The sequence below is a fragment of the Poromitra crassiceps genome (genome assembly GCF_964638095.1).
Source record: "Poromitra crassiceps genome assembly, chromosome: 6".
Classification (NCBI taxonomy): Eukaryota; Metazoa; Chordata; class Actinopteri; order Beryciformes; family Melamphaidae; genus Poromitra; species Poromitra crassiceps.
Window position 1 is genome coordinate 13,398,765 of NC_139627.1, and position 21,818 is coordinate 13,420,582.

A 21,818-nucleotide genomic window follows, 5' to 3' on the forward strand; every position below is an offset into this window, starting at 1 on the left:
ATGGTTTCCACTGATAAACCTCCCTCTCTTCTCCTCTCCTCTCCTCTCCTCTCCTCTCCTCTCCTCTCCTCTCCTCTCCTCTCCTCTCCTCTCCTCTTCTCTCTCCTCTCCTCTCCTCTCCTCTCCTCTTCTCTCTCCTCTCCTCTCCTCTCCTCTCCTCTCCTCTCCTCTTCTCTTCTCTCTCCTCTCCTCTCCTCTTCTCTTCTCTCTCCTCTCCTCTTCTCTTCTCTCTCCTCTCCTCTCCTCTTCTCTTCTCTCTCCTCTCCTCTCCTCTCCTCTCCTCTTCTCTCTCCTCTCCTCTCTTCTCCTCTTCTCTCTCCTCTCTCCTCTCCTCTCCTCTTCTCTCTCCTCTTCTCTCCTCTCTTCTCCTCTCCTCTCCTCTTCTCTCCTCTCTTCTCCTCTCCTCTTCTCTCTCCTCCTCTCCTCTTCTCTCTCCTCCTCTCCTCTCTTCTCCTCTCCTCTCCTCTCCTCTTCTCTCTTCTCTCTCCTCCTCTCCTCTTCTCTCCTCCTCTCCTCTTCTCTCCTCTCCTCTTCTCTCTCCTCCTCTCCTCTCCTCTCCTCTTCTCTCTCCTCCTCTCCTCTCCTCTCCTCTCCTCTCCTCTCTTCTCCTCTCCTCTCCTCTTCTCTCTCCTCCTCTCCTCTCCTCTCCTCTCCTCTCCTCTTCTCTCTCCTCCTCTCCTCTTCTCTCCTCTCTTCTCTTCTCTCTCCCCTTCTCCTCTCCTCTCCGCTCCTCTCCTCTCTCCTCTCCCTCTCCCTCTCCTCTCCTCTATTCACCTCTCCTCTCTGCTCTTCTCCTCTCCTTTCCTCTCTCCTCCCCTCCTCTCCTTTCCACACTCCCCTCCTCTCCTTTACCCACTCCACTCCTCTCCACTCTCCACTCCAGCCATTGCCAGAGAAGTTTGTGATGAAGGGAGTGGTGGACCGTTTCTCTGAGGAGTTTGTGGAGACGAGGATGAAAGCTCTGGACAAGTTCCTGAAGCGAGTCGCCGACCATCCAGTCCTGTCCTTCAACCCTCATCTGAACGCTTTCCTCTCTGCGAAGGTAAACAAAGTCTCTCTCTGTCTCTCTCTGTCTCTCTCTCTCTCTCTCTCTCTCTCTCTCTGTGTCTCTCTGTTAGTCAGTTTGTTGTCATTCCACTTATGCATGACATACAGGGAATGAAACATTGTTTCTCGGAATTAAGAAAGCATCTACGAAATACATCTAAACATGGTACATATACAGCATAGCAGCAGGAGACAGTATGCGCAGTATGAGTGTTGTAATAGTGTCTAGTGCAACGACTTATACAGTGGCAAAGTGCACTCCTTCGTTAATGTGTCATTTACATTGATCATGCAGTGTCATGTACTGTACAGTCCACAGTTAGCCTTGGGCGATAGCCAAAATGTTATATCGCGATGCAGTCCCGCCAAAATATTTTGATTAGGGATGTCAACGGTTAACCGTTAATCGATTAACCGTCGCTAACGTCGTTGTTCGGTTATTGCTGTCGGTCTATCAGTTAATATTTAAAAAAAAAAAAAAAAAAAAATGACACGTTTTTTGAGTTTCCTTGCAGATTTTGCACAGTGTTTTGCATCATGCAACTATTTTGTTCAAATTTTGTTAAATTGTTGGCAGCAAATCGAAATAGGCTATATTTTGTTTAAGTTTTTATGCTGCAAAAGACAGTAGGCCTAATGTGAAAAAATCAAAAGAAATAACAGATTGTTGTTGTTGTAATGTTTACATAAACAGGAAATAAAGCTCTCAAAAATATATTTCCTTGTCATCCATATAAGAGCCAGAATGATTTTGGAATGATTACCTGATCAAAATGTGGCAATAAACTTATAAATTTCAGCAAAGCCAACAAAAAATAAAGGCATAATTCTAACACAAAAAGCATTAACATTTCAGCATCTAAATAGACACGCCTTGTTTGGGCATGAGCTCATTGAGTAAATAGACAAAAAAAAAAAAATGTAATATGAAAAAATTATGAATTAACCGATAGGTTAATCGATTATTAGCGTCGGTTAATCGAAAGTGAAATTAACCGAAAATTGACATCCCTAATTTTGATACTCACTGATATCGCCGGGGTTTATAATATATAGTGTATTTTATTTTGTTTCTTTTTTTCTTATAATATATAATTATATTATTGGATTCTATATGTTTTCAGGTATACATTAGTTACAGGTTTGCCGAAATGCATTTTCTTTTCAAAATAAAAGCCCCAAAATTATTTTATTTGTCACATGCCAAAGTACATTAAGCAAAGCAGTGAAATGATGATCCCGGTTGAGCTCTATGATGCCTCTGGAAAAATGTAGTGAGGATTGGAGGGAGACTGCGCTGGACCTTCTGGTGGGCCTTCGTGGTGAGTGCTATGGTGTGTGGGGACCAGGTGAGGTCTTCTGAGATGTTTACGCCCAGGGACATGGTGCTGCTCAGCGCCGGTGGTGGTCAGAGTGGTGTGGTCAGCCCGGGCCTTCCTGAAGTCTGCGATGATCTCCTCTGTTTCTGGAGAGGTTATTGTCTTTACACCTCCTCGCCAGTTGGTCAGCCAGCATCGTTGATGCTGATGAGACCCACTGTTTTGTGTCATCGTCAAAACTCACTGATGCCGTTGGAGCTGGATTTTGCAGTACAGTCGTAGGTCAGCAGTGTGAACAGTAGAGTCATAGGTCAGCTGTCAGTGTGAACAGCAGTGGGCCAAGCACGCAGCCCTGTGGAGCGCCGTGCTGTAGGTGTTATTGCCAATCCTGTCTGACTGTGGCCTCCCCATAAGGGAGTCGAGAACCCAGTTGCAGAGGGAGGTGGTCTCCATAGAGATATAAACACTGTGTTTTATCTCTATGGTGCTTTCTCTCCCTCTCACTCCCTCTGTGTGTGTGTGTGTGTGTGTGTGTGTGTGTGTGTGTGTGTGTGAGGTTGATCAAAAACACACACATTAGATATAATGTGAGATTTGATATGGCTTATGCAATAAATGCGTGCGTGCGTGTGTGTGTGTGTACGTGCGTGCGTGCGTGCGTGCGTGCGTGTGTGTGTGTGTGTGTGTGTGTGCGCGCGTGCGTGTGTGTGTGTGCGTGTGTGTTTGTGCGTGTGTGTGTGTGTGTGTGTGTGTAGGACCTGAACAAGCGGCAGGGCCTTGCTCTGCTGACCAAGGTGGGGGAGTCTGTGAAGCAGGCGGCTGGAGGCTACAAGCTGCGGGCGCGGCCGGCCGAGTTCAGCGCCATGGGAGACTACCTGGACACCTTCAGCCAGAAGCTGGGCACCATCCACCGCATCGCCCAGAGGATCCTCAAGGAACAGACAGGTGACCACCTGCCTGTAAACATGAAGCTGTTTCCCCTATAGAGACACTGCGGAGCGCGTCATCGTTCAGAAACCACGCCCAAAACGGGGGGAAAACACAAACTCTCGTCCAATCCTGGCGTTCTCCTATGTCGCGTGCATGGTCAGGTGTTGCACAAAAAGATCATATATATACGGAAGATGGACACTCCAACTTACTTCATTGACAGCAACATCCACATTTTTCTTCTCGCCAATTCTCAATGGCTTCCTTGTTTTCCTCGGGAGTACAAAAAAACTTTTAACTGGCGATTTTTTACATTTGTTGTCTGCGCAGCCCCACCACACAACAGCTTTTAGCTATGTTTAATTCAAGGAAAATGGTGTGTGGAAATGAACGGAGCTTTTCCCCCATGATGGGCGTGGCCTATTTCATGCAGTGTCTCTATGTATGTGTGTATTCCCACACCTATATGTATTGATTCCATTGTTGGCTTTAAGTCCTCTTTGAAAAAATGGCCGAGTGGCCGTCTGCCCTCTTAAATGACTATATGCATTAGTTTTGTTGTATATCGTATATTGTTGTCTTATTATCTCTTATCGTCTTATTGGCTTATTGTGATTGTATTGTGGTTGATCTTTATGTTCAAATGAAATGTGTGTATGTGTAGAAGCTAACAGCCTGCTGGCCACTCATTTCTACCTACCGTGCCTCGTTGGTTTCCCCTCGAGGCAGCTCGGCCAGCTGAATGAAACTAGTCACGCTGCTGAATTGTTTGTGAACGGCTTTCTTTATGTTTATGCCGATGGATGCAAGAAAAGAATGTATAGGCTATTTACAGAACTCATAATTATGGTTGTGTACTGAAACCCGGTACCTTTATGACCAGTACTTACTGGACCAAATTGCAACACGGATTTGGGGGCCTCATTTCGGTACCATACCTGAGCTGCTGAGTGAAATATCGGCCCCTCCGGTGGTCCGAAACCGGCACTGCACCGGCCTTCTTCACTAACATTATCATTAACATACCACCCCAAAAGCCATATATATTGGTTAAAAGCTGAAAAAAAAGTGTTTTGGGGGTTAGTTACACTTTAACATTGTGGTCGTTTTCAATTGTTTGAGAGAGAAAAAAGACCGACTGGACTAGGCCGCAGCCGCGGGCTCTCCTGGCGACTGGCCGAGCATGGCTTCACTGCCCGGCTGCTCTCCTCCGCTACAGCCTGCCCCGGTCCTGAGCAGTGCGCAGCATTGTAGTGATAAGGAAATATGCAATCCCCTCGCTGATGATGGTCTCATTGGCTCATACCAGTATTTCATAATCAGTTTAAAAGGGGTTTAAGTGTAACGTTACTTACAAAACAGCAGCGCCAAAGTCACATCCTGTGCTGCATTCAGCAGACAAACCAAGGCATTTCATCCGCCAATCATTCACTTAAAATGCTTATAAAAATAGTTTTACTTGGTCAAATCAATGGATTTAACTATGTTTATAATCAGGAGAGACAACATTTCACTCGGACTGAAAAAAAACCTTTATACAGTATATATTTATATATATATATATATATATATATATATATATATATATATATATATATATATAGATATATATATTTTTTTTATATGAATAAAAAATGCATAACAAAATCGATTAAAAATCTAATATTAAAATAATGAAGCCACTGAAAATCGAATTGTATCATAGAGGAAGATTGACAGCCCTAGTCCAGGCAGGGGTTTAGGCACCGGTACTAGCAGCACTGATATCTGAAAAATATGAATTGACAGCGTTCCCTATTCGTAATAGTGTCAAAACCTGTTGTCTACCAGTGAGATGCTGCCATGTGTCCGTCTGTTTTGGGCTTTGGGCTTCCAGACGTCTTTGTACGCTGTAGTGAATCTGCAGTGTTTACAGAAGGTACTTGTTTCTGTATTGGAGGAGAAGAGATGGCAGCTGTAGATACTGTCGGCTCATGAGCTGACTGCGTGTGTGTGTGCGCGTGTGTGTGTGTGTGCGTGTGCGTGTGTGCGTGCGTGCGTGCGTGTCTGTGTGTGTGTAAAAAACACTTTCCATGCATTCCTGCCTCGGCAGCCTGGACCACAGCCATCAGCCTCTGTGATGTCTAATTTCCAAATAAAGATTTAGCAGTCTGTTGAACAGGCAGATCCAGAGTCTGTTGAACAGGCAGATCCAGAGTCTGTTGAACAGGCAGATCCAGAGTCTGTTGAACAGGCAGATCCAGAGTCTGTTGAACAGGCAGATCCAGAATCTGTTGAACAGGCAGATCCAGAGTCTGTTGAACAGGCAGATCCAGAGTCTGTTGAACAGGCAGATCCAGAGTCTGTTGAACAGGCAGATCCAGAGTCTGTTGAACAGGCAGATCCAGAGTCTGTTGAACAGGCAGATCCAGAGTCTGTTGAACAGGCAGATCCAGAGTCTGTTGAACAGGCAGATCCAGAGTCTGTTGAACAGGCAGATCCAGAATCTGTTGAACAGGCAGATCCAGAGTCTGTTGAACAGGCAGATCCAGAGCTGTTCTCCACTGGGAGAGGGGAGGCGGAGGAACAGGCAGATCCAGAGCTGCTCTCCACTGGGAGAGGGGAGGCGGAGGAACAGGCAGATCCAGAGCTGCTCTCCACTGGGAGAGGGGAGGCAGAGGGGAGAAAGCAGGCAGATCCAGAGCTGTTCTCCACTGGGAGAGGGGAGGCAGAGGGGAGAAAGCAGGCAGATCCAGAGCTGTTCTCCACTGGGAGAGGGGAGGCGGAGGGCAGGCAGATCCAGAGCTGCTCTCCACTGGGAGAGGGGAGGCGGAGGGCAGGCAGATCCAGAGCTGCTCTCCACTGGGAGAGGGGAGGCGGAGGGCAGGCAGATCCAGAGCTGCTCTCCACTGGGAGAGGGGAGGCGGAGGGCAGGCAGATCCAGAGCTGCTCTCCACTGGGAGAGGATCCAGAGCTGTTCTCCACTGGGAGAGGGGAGGCGGAGGAACAGGCAGATCCAGAGCTGTTCTCCACTGGGAGAGGATCCAGAGCTGTTCTCCACTGGGAGAGGATCCAGAGCTGTTCTCCACTGGGAGAGGGGAGGCGGAGGAACAGGCAGATCCAGAGCTGTTCTCCACTGGGAGAGGGGAGGCGGAGGAACAGGCAGATCCAGAGCTGTTCTCCACTGGGAGAGGGGAGGCAGGCAGATCCAGAGCTGTTCTCCACTGGGAGAGGGGAGGCGGAGGGCAGGCAGATCCAGAGCTGTTCTCCACTGGGAGAGGGGAGGCGGAGGGCAGGCAGATCCAGAGCTGTTCTCCACTGGGAGAGGGGAGGCGGAGGGCAGGCAGATCCAGAGCTGTTCTCCACTGGGAGAGGGGAGGCGGGGGGCAGGCAGATCCAGAGCTGTTCTCCACTGGGAGAGGGGAGGCGGAGGGCAGGCAGATCCAGAGCTGTTCTCCACTGGGAGAGGGGAGGCGGAGGGGAGAAAGCAGGCAGATCCAGAGCTGCTCTCCACTGGGAGAGGGGAGGCGGAGGGGAGATCCAGAGCTGTTCTCCACTGGGAGAGGGGAGGCGGAGGGCAGATCCAGAGCCCTCCACTGGGAGAAGGGAGGCAGAGGGGAGATCCAGAGCCCTCTCCACTGGGAGAAGGGAGGCGGAGGGGAGATCCAGAGCCCTCTCCACTGGGAGAGGGGAGGCGGAGGGGAGATCCAGAGCTGTTCTCCACTGGGAGAGGGGAGGCGGAGGGCAGATCCAGAGCCCTCTCCACTGGGAGAGGGGAGGCGGAGGGCAGATCCAGAGCCCTCTCCACTGGGAGAGGGGAGGCGGAGGGGAGATCCAGAGCTGTTCTCCACTGGGAGAGGGGAGGCGGAGGGCAGATCCAGAGCTGTTCTCCACTGGGAGAGGGGAGGCGGAGGGCAGATCCAGAGCCCTCTCCACTGGGAGAGGGGAGGCGGAGGGCAGATCCAGAGCTGTTCTCCACTGGGAGAGGGGAGGCGGAGGGCAGATCCAGAGCTGTTCTCCACTGGGAGAGGGGAGGCGGAGGGCAGATCCAGAGCCCTCTCCACTGGGAGAGGGGAGGCGGAGGGCAGATCCAGAGCTGTTCTCCACTGGGAGAGGGGAGGCGGAGGGGAGATCCAGAGCTGTTCTCCACTGGGAGAGGGGAGGCGGAGGGGAGAAAGCAGGCAGATCCAGAGCCCTCTCCACTGGGAGAGGGGAGGCGGAGGGGAGAAAGCTGATTCCCGGCCGGACGAACTACATGTCTATATAAATGTTAATGTTGCAGAACTGTAGGAAACAGGTTAATTTGCCGTCTGTGTTCGTCTGTCTTCAGTTCCCTCCTTGTCGAGTGGAGTTAAAGGAACAGTTCACCCAAAAGTGGGAATTCTGTCGCCATCTCCTCACCCTCATGTCAGTTAAAACCCAGGTGAAGTTTGTCCATATAACACACAGGGAGGGTGCCAGCACATAACACACAGGGAGGGTGCCAGCACATATAACACACAGGGAGGGTGCCAGCACAACTCCAGAGAAGACCACTCACCATTGATTGACCTTTCCGCGCCAAAGTACGTTCGTTTCTCCAACAGTTCACCGCAGCTCTGTGAGCCAGCAGGCTGTTTCATGTGCTGTTTCTATAGAAAGACTGGCAGGTAGAGACGCGGAGACAGTTTGAGATACAGAGGCTGAGCTCTCTGCTGTCAGCCAGCAGGTAGAGATCACGTGAGGCATGAAGACTGGTTTGAGATACAGAGGCTGAGCTCTCTGCTGTCAGCCAGCAGGTAGAGATCACGTGAGGCATGAAGACTGTTTGAGATACAGAGGCTGAGCTCTCTGCTGTCAAACACATATTGCACCATCATAGCCAAACATTGCAGAACTGACATTGCAAATAATGACAACAACCAGCTAGGCTAGCTGGTGTGACTGTACATCCGTTCAGTAACATCCTCAGTCAAAGTGAATCATGTGGTGGATTTGTTTCCAAATGTAGGCTACTGTGACACAGTCAACTGTCTGTCTTTAGCACCTAGTCTCTACTCCAAAACACTCTGAGTTACTGTGATAGAGTCAACTGTCTGTCTTTAGCCCTAGTCTCCAAAACACACTGAGTTACTGTGATAGAGTCAACTGTCTGTCTTTAGTCCTAGTCTCTACTCCAAAACACTCTGAGTTACTGTGACACAGTCAACTGTCTGTCTTTAGTCCTAGTCTCTACTCCAAAACACTCTGAGTTACTGTGACACAGTCAACTGTCTGTCTTTAGTCCTAGTCTCTACTCCAAAACACTCTGAGTTACTGTGACACAGTCAACTGTCTGTCTTTAGCACCTAGTCTCTACTCCAAAACACTCTGAGTTACTGTGATAGAGTCAACTGTCTGTCTTTAGTCCTAGTCTCTACTCCAAAACACTGAGTTACTGTGATACAGTCAACTGTCTGTCTTTAACCCTAGTCTCTACTCCAAAACACTCTGAGTTACTGTGATAGAGTCAACTGTCTGTCTTTAGCACTAGTCTCTACTCCAAAACACCCTGAGTTACTGTGACAGTCAACTGTCTGTCTTTAACCCTAGTCTCTACTCCAAAACACTCTGAGTTACTGTGACAGTCAACTGTCTGTCTTTAGCCCTAGTCTCTACTCCAAAACACTGAGTTACTGTGATACAGTCAACTGTCTGTCTTTAGCCCTAGTCTCTACTCCAAAACACTGAGTTACTGTGATACAGTCAACTGTCTGTCTTTAGTCCTAGTCTCTACTCCAAAACACTGAGTTACTGTGATACAGTCAACTGTCTGTCTTTAACCCTAGTCTCTACTCCAAAACACTCTGAGTTACTGTGATACAGTCAACTGTCTGTCTTTAGTCCTAGTCTCTACTCCAAAACACTCTGAGTTACTGTGACAGTCAACTGTCTGTCTTTAGCCCTAGTCTCTACTCCAAAACACTGAGTTACTGTGATACAGTCAACTGTCTGTCTTTAGCCCTAGTCTCTACTCCAAAACACACTGAGTTACTGTGACACAGTCAACTGTCTGTCTTTAGCCCTAGTCTCTACTCCAAAACACTCTGAGTTACTGTGACACAGTCAACTGTCTGTCTTTAGTCCTAGTCTCTACTCCAAAACACTCTGAGTTACTGTGACACAGTCAACTGTCTGTCTTTAGCCCTAGTCTCTACTCCAAAACACTCTGAGTTACTGTGACACAGTCAACTGTCTGTCTTTAGTCCTAGTCTCTACTCCAAAACACTCTGAGTTACTGTGACACAGTCAACTGTCTGTCTTTAGTCCTAGTCTCTACTCCAAAACACACTGAGTTACTGTGACACAGTCAACTGTCTGTCTTTAGCACCTAGTCTCTACTCCAAAACACACTGAGTTACTGTGACACAGTCAACTGTCTGTCTTTAGTCCTAGTCTCTACTCCAAAACACACTGAGTTACTGTGACACAGTCAACTGTCTGTCTTTAGTCCTAGTCTCTACTCCAAAACACTCTGAGTTACTGTGACACAGTCAACTGTCTGTCTTTAGCCCTAGTCTCTACTCCAAAACACTGAGTTACTGTGACACAGTCAACTGTCTGTCTTTAGTCCTAGTCTCTACTCCAAAACACACTGAGTTACTGTGACACAGTCAACTGTCTGTCTTTAGTCCTAGTCTCTGCTCCAAAACACTCTGAGTTACTGTGACACAGTCAACTGTCTGTCTTTAGTCCTAGTCTCTACTCCAAAACACACTGAGTTACTGTGACACAGTCAACTGTCTGTCTTTAGTCCTAGTCTCTACTCCAAAACACTCTGAGTTACTGTGACACAGTCAACTGTCTGTCTTTAGCCCTAGTCTCTACTCCAAAACACTCTGAGTTACTGTGACACAGTCAACTGTCTGTCTTTAGCCCTAGTCTCTACTCCAAAACACTCTGAGTTACTGTGACAGTCAACTGTCTGTCTTTAGCCCTAGTCTCTACTCCAAAACACTCTGAGTTACTGTGATAGCAATTTTTCCATCACATTACTGTGACACAGTCAACTGTCTTTAGTCCTAGTCTCTACTCCAAAACACTCTGAGTTACTGTGACACAGTCAACTGTCTGTCTTTAGCCCTAGTCTCTACTCCAAAACACTCTGAGTTACTGTGACACAGTCAACTGTCTGTCTTTAGCCCTAGTCTCTACTCCAAAACACTCTGAGTTACTGTGACACAGTCAACTGTCTGTCTTTAGCCCTAGTCTCTACTCCAAAACACACTGAGTTACTGTGATACAGTCAACTGTCTGTCTTTAGTCCTAGTCTCTACTCCAAAACACTGAGTTACTGTGACACAGTCAACTGTCTGTCTTTAGTCCTAGTCTCTACTCCAAAACACTGAGTTACTGTGACAGTCAACTGTCTGTCTTTAGTCCTAGTCTCTACTCCAAAACACTGAGTTACTGTGACCCAGTCAACTGTCTGTCTTTAGTCCTAGTCTCTACTCTTTTGTTACGTCCTTGTTAAAAGGCGAAGCCTGATCAATTAAATTAGGAAGCAACAAGACTAACTCGGGCGTTAAGACTGACGACGGACGTTCACCCCGCGTCACCTCCGGGGCCAAGCGGCACCGCTCCTCATTCGCCTCATTCAAAACAACTAGGGCGGAACCCGTGAATCTTTTTGGATATCTTTTGATAAATAATGTTTTAACTTAACATAACTTTTTATAGATAATCTGTTTAGACCTGGTGCCAAACATTGTTTTTCTACGTACTTTCTCCGATTTGTAACGTGCCTCATTAACTGCAGCCATTTCCTCTTCTCTTTCTCATCCCAAGGAAAGCGGTAGAATGACAGTTGAATCGTTTTTTTAGTCTCTGATCTATTCAAACGATGAGGGACACAGCACTGCAGCATATTGACAATGCAGAAGACGCTTGGCGCTTGGACCCGGAAGTCGTATTGTCGGGAGGTCATACGTCACAGCTTAACAAGCGAACTGCTGTTACTAAGATGTAACCTCATCACTCAGTTAGTCAGTCAGTGACAGACATTTGTGTTTGCAGGTCTGGCCCTGCTGTTGCGGTCCAGCCAAAAAAAAAAAATAGCTCCCATACATAGGCTACTTTATATTTTGTTATGGTTGGTTTTATGTTCAGTTCCAGATTTATTGAATACTTTTTTTATTTTTATATTGATATTCAGTAGCCTACAGAGTACAGATAATTTATATATTTATTTTATTTTGGTATTTATTTCTTTGAGTTTGATCCAGATTCTAGATTTAAGTATTTTGAATGATGTTCATTTGAACAGGGTTGTTTCTAATAAACCAAAAAGATTGTTAATTTACAACTGTGTCAAACCTTTAGCTACTGTACCTAACTAGCTAGCAAACACACTGATGTTAATGTGATCATGCTAACGCTAGCAGCTACTAGATACAGTTGACGTCGGAAGTTTACACTTAGGTTGAAGCCATTAAAATGTATTTTAACCACTCCCAGTTTCAAGACTTGAGACTTGACTTGGGTTCTGGTGACTTGGCACTTGACTTTGACTTATACTTTGATGACTTGAAAAGGTTTCTAAAGTGTTAGACTCAGCCCTCAGTCTTAATCTGTTTCACTCCTGTAAGACTGAGAATATTACTATTTAAATCTTTGCATAACGTTAGGTGGCGCTGTTGGAAGCCTTGCATCGGAGAACCAATCATGAGTGTTGTGGGCGGGCCTGCTTTCTGGGGGCAGATCTCATGCAGAACCGGTGTCTCGCAAAACATCGTCGCATTTGCGGAGAAACATATTAATCACGTAGAAACAAACATAACCTGTTAATAGGACGTGTTTCATCCGGCCCCGGCGGCTAGAGGTCTTTCCCCCAGCGATAAGCCCGACTCCCGAGGCTAACGTTACAGAGCCTGCTGGCTGCTGATGACTTCAGCAAGTGTGGAGTTTGGAGTACTTCAGACAGTAGCAAGCGGACCACTTCCGGGGTAGGAAAAATGATTGTAAAATAAACCACAGCTATACATTTTGTTTGGAGCATATCAGCTTCATGCTCTGTGTTAGGACTATGATAAATGGCATTGCCGCTACCAAATAAAATTATAATAATAAATGTAGGCGTGTCTGCTGCCGGCGGTTCTCGCCGGGCTCGGACAGACAGTTTCTGACAGTGAAATTCCCAGACGTTTGGTGGCGCAGCTCACCAAACGTCTGGGAGCCGAGACTACTAAAGTGTTGACTTGAGATCTTGTGTTTCTGTAAATTACTTTGAAAGTGATGAGACTTGTTCCAGCGGACGGCTGAATTTAAATTCTGTTTTCAGAAGTTGTATGGAATGATTGCATTTATTGAAGTTCAAACTGATTATAGAAATCACACTCATGATGCTCTCACTAGGTTTGTATCATATTAAAACCTTATTGCATTGAAAAGTCCTAGATATTTTGTTTCGATACTACATTCATACTGGACTTGATTTGTTCTGACTTAACGTTCTGTTCTACATTTAGACTTGAGACTTGACATGGTCTTGAAGACATCTCCCTACTCGTTTTTCTTTCTCCATTCGCTCCACTCATCTCTGTACTCGTCTCTCTCCCTCCTCCAGAGTACCTGACGGAGCTGCGTGAGTACGGGGCGGTGTACTCCAGCTGGGCGGGCTCGGAGGAGGAGCTTCGGCACCCCTTGGAGGGCGTGGCCGGCTGCGTGAGCACGTGCTGCGGCGGCATGGAGGACCTGAGTGACAACATGGGCCAGGACTTCCTGCCCGTCCTCAGAGAGTACGTCCTCTACATCGACTCCATGAAGGTGAGCGGGGCGGGGCGGGGCGGGGAACCGTGCAGGCAGCGCTCTGTGTTGGTTTGAAGGTGGAAAGCAGGATTTATATTCATACTAGGGCTGTCAAATGATTAATTTTCTTAATCGCGATTAATCGTGCGATTAATCGCATCTTTGTATCGCATGTTTAAAATGCCATTATTTTGCATTGCAAAGCATTTTTTATTAGATATTAATCATTCTTACCAGTGTGTCTTTTAGGTGATAGCTCAAACTCGATGTACTTCGGTGATATTTTAATTCCGTTTTACACAAGGTGCAAACTACTGCTCTTGACTTGTCCACTGTGCCATTTGGGTGTTATTTAAAGTAAAACGAGCCATTTAGAAGCGCATTGCTGTCTTTAAGTCTTCCATGCCTCCACAGGCAGAAGACCGGAAACGGCTGCGAACGGCTTGGCTACAAGTACGGGTGCGACGAAGGGACAAAATAGCGGCATGCGATTAACGCGATTTAAAAAAAAATAACGCATTAGGGGCGGCACGCATTAACGCGCGATTAACGCGTTAACGCTGACAGCCCTAATTCATACTACATAGAAAAGTGACAAAAGTGACATCTCCCGATTCCATAGTGGTACAACTCAAATAGGCATTTCACAGTTTGTGTAATATGTCCAGACTGTAGGATGTGTGTCGTGGTACCTGGCAACCCAACCCAGAGGCAAATGAGCCTGCCTGACGTGCTGTGCGTCGTCACTGCGCTCGCTCAAGCTCTCGGCTGACGACCGCCATAGGGACACAGTCAGTGGGCTCCGCTCGCTTTGCCACTGAAGATGGATGAAACCGATCCCAAGAAGAAGAAGTACGCATCCAAAATGTCAGTCCACTTGGTGCGAGACCTTCCCGTTTCTAACCACTATCCACATCAGCCAGCGTTTTGCAAGTTGTTTTAGTTGTTGTTTTAGATGTTGGCTTTTGATCACATCTTTTATACATTTTGTATGTTTATTTTTCATTATTATTATTCATTTGACTGTGAGCTCCACGTTATCGCCTGAATGCGTCTGAATGCATCGGGGACTTCACAGTGAGACATGATGTGCGTTATGGAGTAGTGGAGAAAAATGTGTGACACAGATCTCATGTTGTGGATGCAGTGTATGGAGACCTGTGCGCGCGTTTTGGGTATAGTGCCCAAGGCTCTCCTCCGCACCACACCCCACCACCCCCGCCCACTCTACTCTAAAAACGGACCATTTCCAGCTGTTACTAAAAAGGTCTAGAAAGGTAAAACCGGAAAATATCCTGCTCGGGCTAGCCGGACACAGTCCAGACTTCATGTTTAGAAGTGGCTTATGTGGCCACGCAGTCAGAGAAAGATGTAAAAACACAGACTGACTTTCTCCAGCTGGGTCACCTTTGATCCTGATATTAGAGGAAGTGGAGTCACAGACTGAGCGTGTCACTTCCTGTCTTCCCCTCCCTCCTGATTCAGCATAACTCTTCCTCTCCGTCTGTCTGTGTGTGTGTGTGTGTGTGTGTGTGTGTGTGTGTCTCTCTCTCTCTGCCTATCTCTCTCTCTCTTCTCTCATAAAACAATCATACAACATTATACTGATAATGAAAAGACAAAACCGAAAACAAAACAAAAACACTTTAAATAAAAGTGTGTTCCTGACTTGCCTTCTAAAGTTGTCACGGCTGGATGTTTTGGGTTGATTTCAGAACGTCTTGAGGAAGCGGGACCAGAGCCAAGCGGAGTACGAGGGCCGACTGGAAGCCGCCGTGTTGCGCAAACAGGAGGACAGAACGCCTGTGAGCCTCTTCTCTATCTGACCCCATTCCTTTGTCCTTCTGCCAAATTCTGCTCTCTAAGAAAACCAAATGCACCCTCCACTCACCCCATACTGCCCGGGCTCCTGTAGCTGTAGCCCCGTGCCCAGTGGAGCATCTTAGTGGTTGGCTCCTGTATTTTGTCCCCTCGAGGCCCCCGTAGTTGTAGTTCCTCTGTCTGCCTGCAGGTGCCGGTGGAGGTGGAGAAGTGCCAGGACAAAGTGGAGTGTTTCAACGCCGACCTGAAGGCGGACTGGGAGCGCTGGCAGAGCAACAAGAGACAAGACTTCAAACAGCTGCTCACCGGCATGGCCGACAAAAACATCAACTACTATGAAAAGGTGAGCAGGCCACTGATGACATCATGACACTAGTTCAAACGTTTTAGACATAGACTGTATAAAATAGATTGTTTTAGATATAGACTGTATAAAAGAGATCGTTTTAGATATAGACTGTAGAAAAGACATGGTTTTAGATATAGACTGTATAAAAGAGATAGTTTTAGATATAGACTGTATAAAATAGATTGTTTTAGATATAGACTGTATAAAATAGATTGTTTTAGATATAGACTGTATAAAAGAGATGGTTTTAGATATAGACTGTATGAAAGAGATGGTTTTAGATATAGACTGTATAAAAGAGATAGTTTTAGATATAGACTGTATAAAATAGATTGTTTTAGATATAGACTGTATAAAATAGATTGTTTTAGATATAGACTGTATAAAAGAGATGGTTTTAGATATAGACTGTATGAAAGAGATGGTTTTAGATATAGACTGTATAAAATAGATAGTTTTAGATATAGACTGTATAAAATAGATTGTTTTAGATATAGACTGTATAAAATAGATGGTTTTAGATATAGACTGTATAAAAGAGATGGTTTTAGATATAGACTGTATAAAAGAGATGGTTTTAGATATAGACTGTAGAAAAGAGATGGTTTTAGATATAGACTGTATAAAAGAGATAGTTTTAGATATAGACTGTAGAAAAGAGATAGTTTTAGATATAGACTGTATAAAAGAGATGGTTTTAGATATAGACTGTATAAAAGAGATGGTTTTAGATATAGACTGTATAAAAGAGATGTTTTAGACTGTATAAAAGAGATAGTTTTAGATATAGACTGTATAAAAGAGATAGTTTTAGATATAGACTGTATAAAAGAGATGGTTTTAGATATAGACTGTATAAAAGAGATGGTTTTAGATATAGACTGTATAAAAGAGATGGTTTTAGATATAGACTGTATAAAAGAGATGGTTATAGATATAGACTGTATAAAAGAGATAGTTTTAGATATAGACTGTATAAAAGAGATAGTTTTAGATATAGACTGTATAAAAGAGATAGTTTTAGATATAGACTGTATAAAAGAGATGGTTTTAGATATAGACTGTATAAAAGAGATGGTTTTAGATATAGACTGTATAAAAGAGATGGTTTTAGATATAGACTGTAGAAAAGAGATGGTTTTAGATATAGACTGTAGAAAAGAGATGGTTTTAGATATAGACTGTATAAAAGAGATAGTTTTAGATATAGACTGTAGAAAATACATGGTTGTAGATATAGACTGTATAAAAGAGATGGTTTTAGATATAGACTGTATAAAAGAGATGGTTTTAGATATAGACTGTATAAAAGAGATAGTTTTAGATATAGACTGTATAAAAGAGATGGTTTTAGATATAGACTGTATAAAATAGATGGTTTTAGAACTGCATAGGAATAGCACAGGACATACATACTCTGCAGAGGAATAGCACAGGACATACATACTCTGCAGAGGAATAGCACAGGACATACATACTCTGCAGAGGAATAGCACAGGACATACATACTCTGCATAGGAATAGCACAGGACATACATACTCTGCATAGGAATAGCACAGGACATACATACTCTGCAGAGGAATAGCACAGGACATACATACTCTGCATAGGAATAGCACAGGACATGTATACTCTGCATAGGAATAGCACAGGGCATGTATACTCTGCATAGGAATAGCACAGGACATACATACTCTGCAGAGGAATAGCACAGGACATACATACTCTGCATAGGAATAGCACAGGACATACATACTCTGCAGAGGAATAGCACAGGACATACATACTCTGCAGAGGAATAGCACAGGACATACATACTCTGCATAGGAATAGCACAGGACATGTATACTCTGCATAGGAATAGCACAGGGCATGTATACTCTGCATAGGAATAGCACAGGACATACATACTCTGCAGAGGAATAGCACAGGACATACATACTCTGCAGAGGAATAGCACAGGACATACATACTCTGCATAGGAATAGCACAGGACATACATACTCTGCAGAGGAATAGCACAGGACATACATACTCTGCATAGGAATAGCACAGGACATACAGTACATACTCTGCATAGGAATAGCACAGGGCATACATACTCTGCATAGGAATAGCACAGGACATACATACTCTGCAGAGGAATAGCACAGGGCATGTATACTCTGCATAGGAATAGCACAGGACATACATACTCTGCAGAGGAATAGCACAGGACATACATACTCTGCATAGGAATAGCACAGGACATACAGTACATACTCTGCATAGGAATAGCACAGGGCATACATACTCTGCATAGGAATAGCACAGGACATACATACTCTGCAGAGGAATAGCACAGGGCATGTATACTCTGCATAGGAATAGCACAGGACATACATACTCTGCAGAGGAATAGCACAGGACATACATACTCTGCATAGGAATAGCACAGGGCATACATACTCTGCAGAGGAATAGCACAGGGCATGTATACTCTGCATAGGAATAGCACAGGACATACATACTCTGCATAGGAATAGCACAGGACATACATACGCTGCATATGAATAGCACAGGACATACATACTCTGCATAGGAATAGCACAGGACATACATACTCTGCATAGGAATCGCACAGGACATACATACTCTGCATAGGAATAGCACAGGGCATGTATACTCTGCAGAGGAATAGCACAGGACATACATACTCTGCATAGGAATAGCACAGGACATACATACTCTGCATAGGAATAGCACAGGACATGTATACTCTGCATAGGAATAGCACAGGGCATGTATACTCTGCATAGGAATAGCACAGGACATACATACTCTGCAGAGGAATAGCACAGAGCGAGAGAGGTAGATCTAATGTGCGTGCTGTGGCTCCCCATTTGCAGTCGGTCAGTTTCCGTAGGATGTCGTTTTGAGAACCAAATGTTTCATGGTCACTCACGATTCATCTGCTGGCTGGTCTTCTTGGTTGGTATATTATATAACTATTTTCGACTCTTTGGACGACGACCACCTGCGGGAGGACAAATCTGCGATTCGTCGCACAGTCGTCGGCGAGTGTAGAATCCGCACCCTGCCATAGGGAATAATGGCATTTGCGTTTATTATTATTATTGGCTGAAGGAGTCGTCTGTCAAGGCAAGTACTCCCGCCCACTGAAGTCCAGGCTAGATTACAACTGATTAAAATGTCAGATGTTTGTCACTACATCTCCCTCCCCCCATCTCCCTCTCTCTACTCCCCCATCTCCCTCTCTCTACTCCCCCATCTCCCTCTCTCTACTCCCCCATCTCCCTCTCTCTACTCCCCCATCTCCCTCTCTCTACTCCCCCATCTCCCTCTCTCTACTCCCCCCATCTCCCTCTCTCTACTCCCCCATCTCCCTCTCTCTACTCCCCCCATCTCCCTCTCTCTACTCCCCCATCTCCCTCTACTCCCCCCCATCTCCCTCTCTCTACTCCCCCCATCTCCCTCTCTACTCCCCCCCATCTCCCTCTCTCTACTCCCCCCATCTCCCTCTCTCTACTCCCCCCATCTCCCTCTCTCTACTCCCCCATCTCCCTCTACTCCCCCCCATCTCCCTCTCTCTACTCCCCCCATCTCCCTCTCTCTACTCCCCCCATCTCCCTCTCTACTCCCCCCCATCTCCCTCTCTCTACTCCCCCCATCTCCCTCTCTACTCCCCCCCATCTCCCTCTCTCTACTCCCCCCATCTCCCTCTCTCTACTCCCCCCATCTCCCTCTCTCTACTCCGCCATCTCCCTCTCTACTCCCCCCATCTCCCTCTCTCTACGCCCCCATCTCCCTCTCTCTACTCCCCCCATCTCCCTCTCTCTACTCCCCCATCTCCCTCTCTCTACTCCCCCATCTCCCTCTCTACTCCGCCCATCTCCCTCTCTCTACGCCCCCATCTCCCTCTCTCTACGCCCCATCTCCCTCTCTCTATGCCCCCATCTCCCTCTCTCTACTCCCCCCATCTCCCTCTCTCTACTCCCCCATCTCCCTCTCTCTATGCCCCCATCTCCCTCTCTCTACTCCCCCATCTCCCTCTCTCTACTCCTCCCATCTCCCTCTCTGATGATGTGAACTGTGAAGCACTTTGTGACCTTGCTCTCTGAAAGGTGCTATATAAATACATTTTACTTACTTACTCTCTACGCCCCCATCTCCCTCTCCCCCCTGACTGCACCCCCCCCCCCCCCCCCCCCCCCCCTCCAGTGCCAGTCAGCGTGGGAGTCTCTCATCACTGTGCTCCAGGACAAACAGACTGAGGACAAATCCGAGACGAACTGAAACTCCTACGTCTCCTCCCTCCGATCTCTGCCTCTCTCTCTCTTTCTCTCTCATACACACACACACACACACACACACACACACACTTTCTCTCATGCCAAGGAAAAGGACCAATGGGGCAGCAGCAGATGTAAGCACTGCACTTTGCCCCTGCTCCCCTGTGGGCTGATGGGACATGGAGGCGTCTTTCTCAGCCACCTGGAGGCGGAACATGTAAAGACAGGAGCGTACAGAGACAGCAGAGGAGGAGGAGACACATGCTATGTACAGATCTTTTCTTTCTTTTTGTTGTTGTTGTTGTTGTTGTTCTTATTCTTATTGACTTTTTGTATTTTGTACTCCCAGCTAACAATCGGTTGCCAACGCTACTCGTCTTTACCCTTGGTCGCTCTCTCTGGACGGACTCGACTCTGCTCCGACCTTCTGTCTGTCCATTTTTTATTATTTTTTACTTTTTTTACTTTTTGCCTTGGAGGGCCAAAGCCACGCCCTCTTCCGGTTTAGGCATACCAACCAAGGGATTTCATCCGCAAATTATTTTTCCATCGACATTTCGTAAAATGCTTCTCAAAATAGTTTTACTTGGTCAAACCAAGTGATTCAGCTATATTTAGAATCAGGAGAGACTATACATAACATTGCACTCGATTTTGACCAAGTAAAACTGTTTTTATAAGCATTTCACGAAATGCCTATGGAAGAATACATGGCAGATGAAATCCCTTGGTTCATATGTCTAAACCGGAAGAGGGCTTGACTTTGGCTGTCTATGTTTTCAGTGCAGGAGCCAAAGAGAAGCTGAAGAAAACAAGAGTTATTGTTGTTAAAGGATCCATCTTAGGCTCCAACTAGGGTTTGACTGATGTTGATGTTTGAAGGGAAATACACACCGTTTGTGCAGATATTCAATATCTTGTTTTCTTCTCACTCAGTGGTAGAGAAACTCTGGGAGACTTTACTGCCTTTAAATGAAGAATTAATTTATTAAAAAAAAAAAACTCAACTGAACAATTAAATAAAGAAATTAAATGTAATTGCAGGTTTTACAGACTTTCCGATAGCTGCGGTCAACCTCCATCATATTAGCTCTGAACATGACTGGCCAATATCTGATATTTAATAAAAGGTCAATAACGGTCCGATATCTTGTCAAATCGATCTATGAGTCTGGGCCCACTTTTCTGAAAGCATTCTGCTATTAAAATCTTCCAATGTTCTTTAAGTTTTTTTTTGTTCTCCCATTTTCTCCCCTATTATTATGTTTTTTTGTTTTTTTTGGCCAATTCCCCCCGCTGTCCCGGTCGTTGCTCCTGCGAGGGTCACGCTACCCCCCCCCCCCCCCCCCCCCCCAGTTCCCCTCCCCCCCGAACACTCCAACCAGTGGAGGGTGCTAGTGCAGCGACCAGGACTCATACCCCACTGGCTTCCCACCCACAGACACGGCCGATTGTGTCTGTACGAACATCAACTCATCCTGTAAGTGACGTATTCACCTTATGTAGCCCCGCCCACTTGACCCAGTTGTGTTATGAAACACCGTCTGTTTGACCTGCTCACTAGTAACTGTACTGTCACAGGAAGTGTCAACACAATAGGAAGTAACTGGCTGACCCCTGTGTTGCAACATAATGGTGAATCACTACTCCTGTTCTATCAATGTCTTTGCCTTTAGAACCTCGATAGAGAGAAGGTAGAAGACCTCAAGCTATTTTGAATTTCACTGTGGAAAAAGACTGGAGTTTCACTGGACGATGACGACACACAGGCAGGCGGGCATCTCTGAGTGGAGTGTGCAAAAGCAGCACTGACGAGAGCAGATGTGTCCATATAGACGGTTTTAACTTGAAAAAATAAACATTCTAAATTGCCCCTAGCTTACTTCCTGTTGCAGTGTTTGCTAATCAGTGTTGGGCAAGTTACTTTCAAAATGTAATCTACTACATATTACTAGTTACTTTCATTTAAAAGTAATAAGTTACGTTACAATATTACTTTCTGTGTAGAGTAACTCATTACTTATTACACTACTTTTGCATTACTTTCACCAAAACAACAGCAGCAACAGAATGACATCGCCACCCCGGAACCATCCCGCAAAATAATTTCAACCGCCTTGAAGTCAGCGTAAACAATCCAAAATTCGAAATGTTATTATTTTCCTTTGTGATTGTCATCTATAGTGGTTATTTGCATAAAAACACACAGTTTGATTAGGAAATGATTGTATCTTTTTAAAATATGTGCTTTGATTTAATAAAATGTAACTTAATTTGTAACTTGAGTTACTTGACAAAGTAACTGGTATAATATT

At 45.6% G+C, this 21,818-nt stretch overlaps 1 protein-coding gene across 1 annotated transcript in view; it reads left to right on the forward strand.

The window, feature by feature from the left end:
* The window catches only part of snx30 (sorting nexin family member 30), a 40,307-nt gene extending 19,771 nt beyond the window's left edge, over positions 1–20,536 (forward strand). The window contains exons 4-9 of the mRNA XM_083638921.1: positions 884–1,042; positions 3,122–3,311; positions 12,859–13,058; positions 14,756–14,845; positions 15,052–15,204; positions 19,433–20,536. Of these exons, the coding sequence (XP_083495047.1) occupies positions 884–1,042; positions 3,122–3,311; positions 12,859–13,058; positions 14,756–14,845; positions 15,052–15,204; positions 19,433–19,507 (867 nt within the window). The 3' untranslated portion in view covers positions 19,508–20,536. The remainder of the gene's footprint in view (positions 1–883; positions 1,043–3,121; positions 3,312–12,858; positions 13,059–14,755; positions 14,846–15,051; positions 15,205–19,432) is intronic.
* Positions 20,537–21,818: the final 1,282 nt, after the last annotated feature.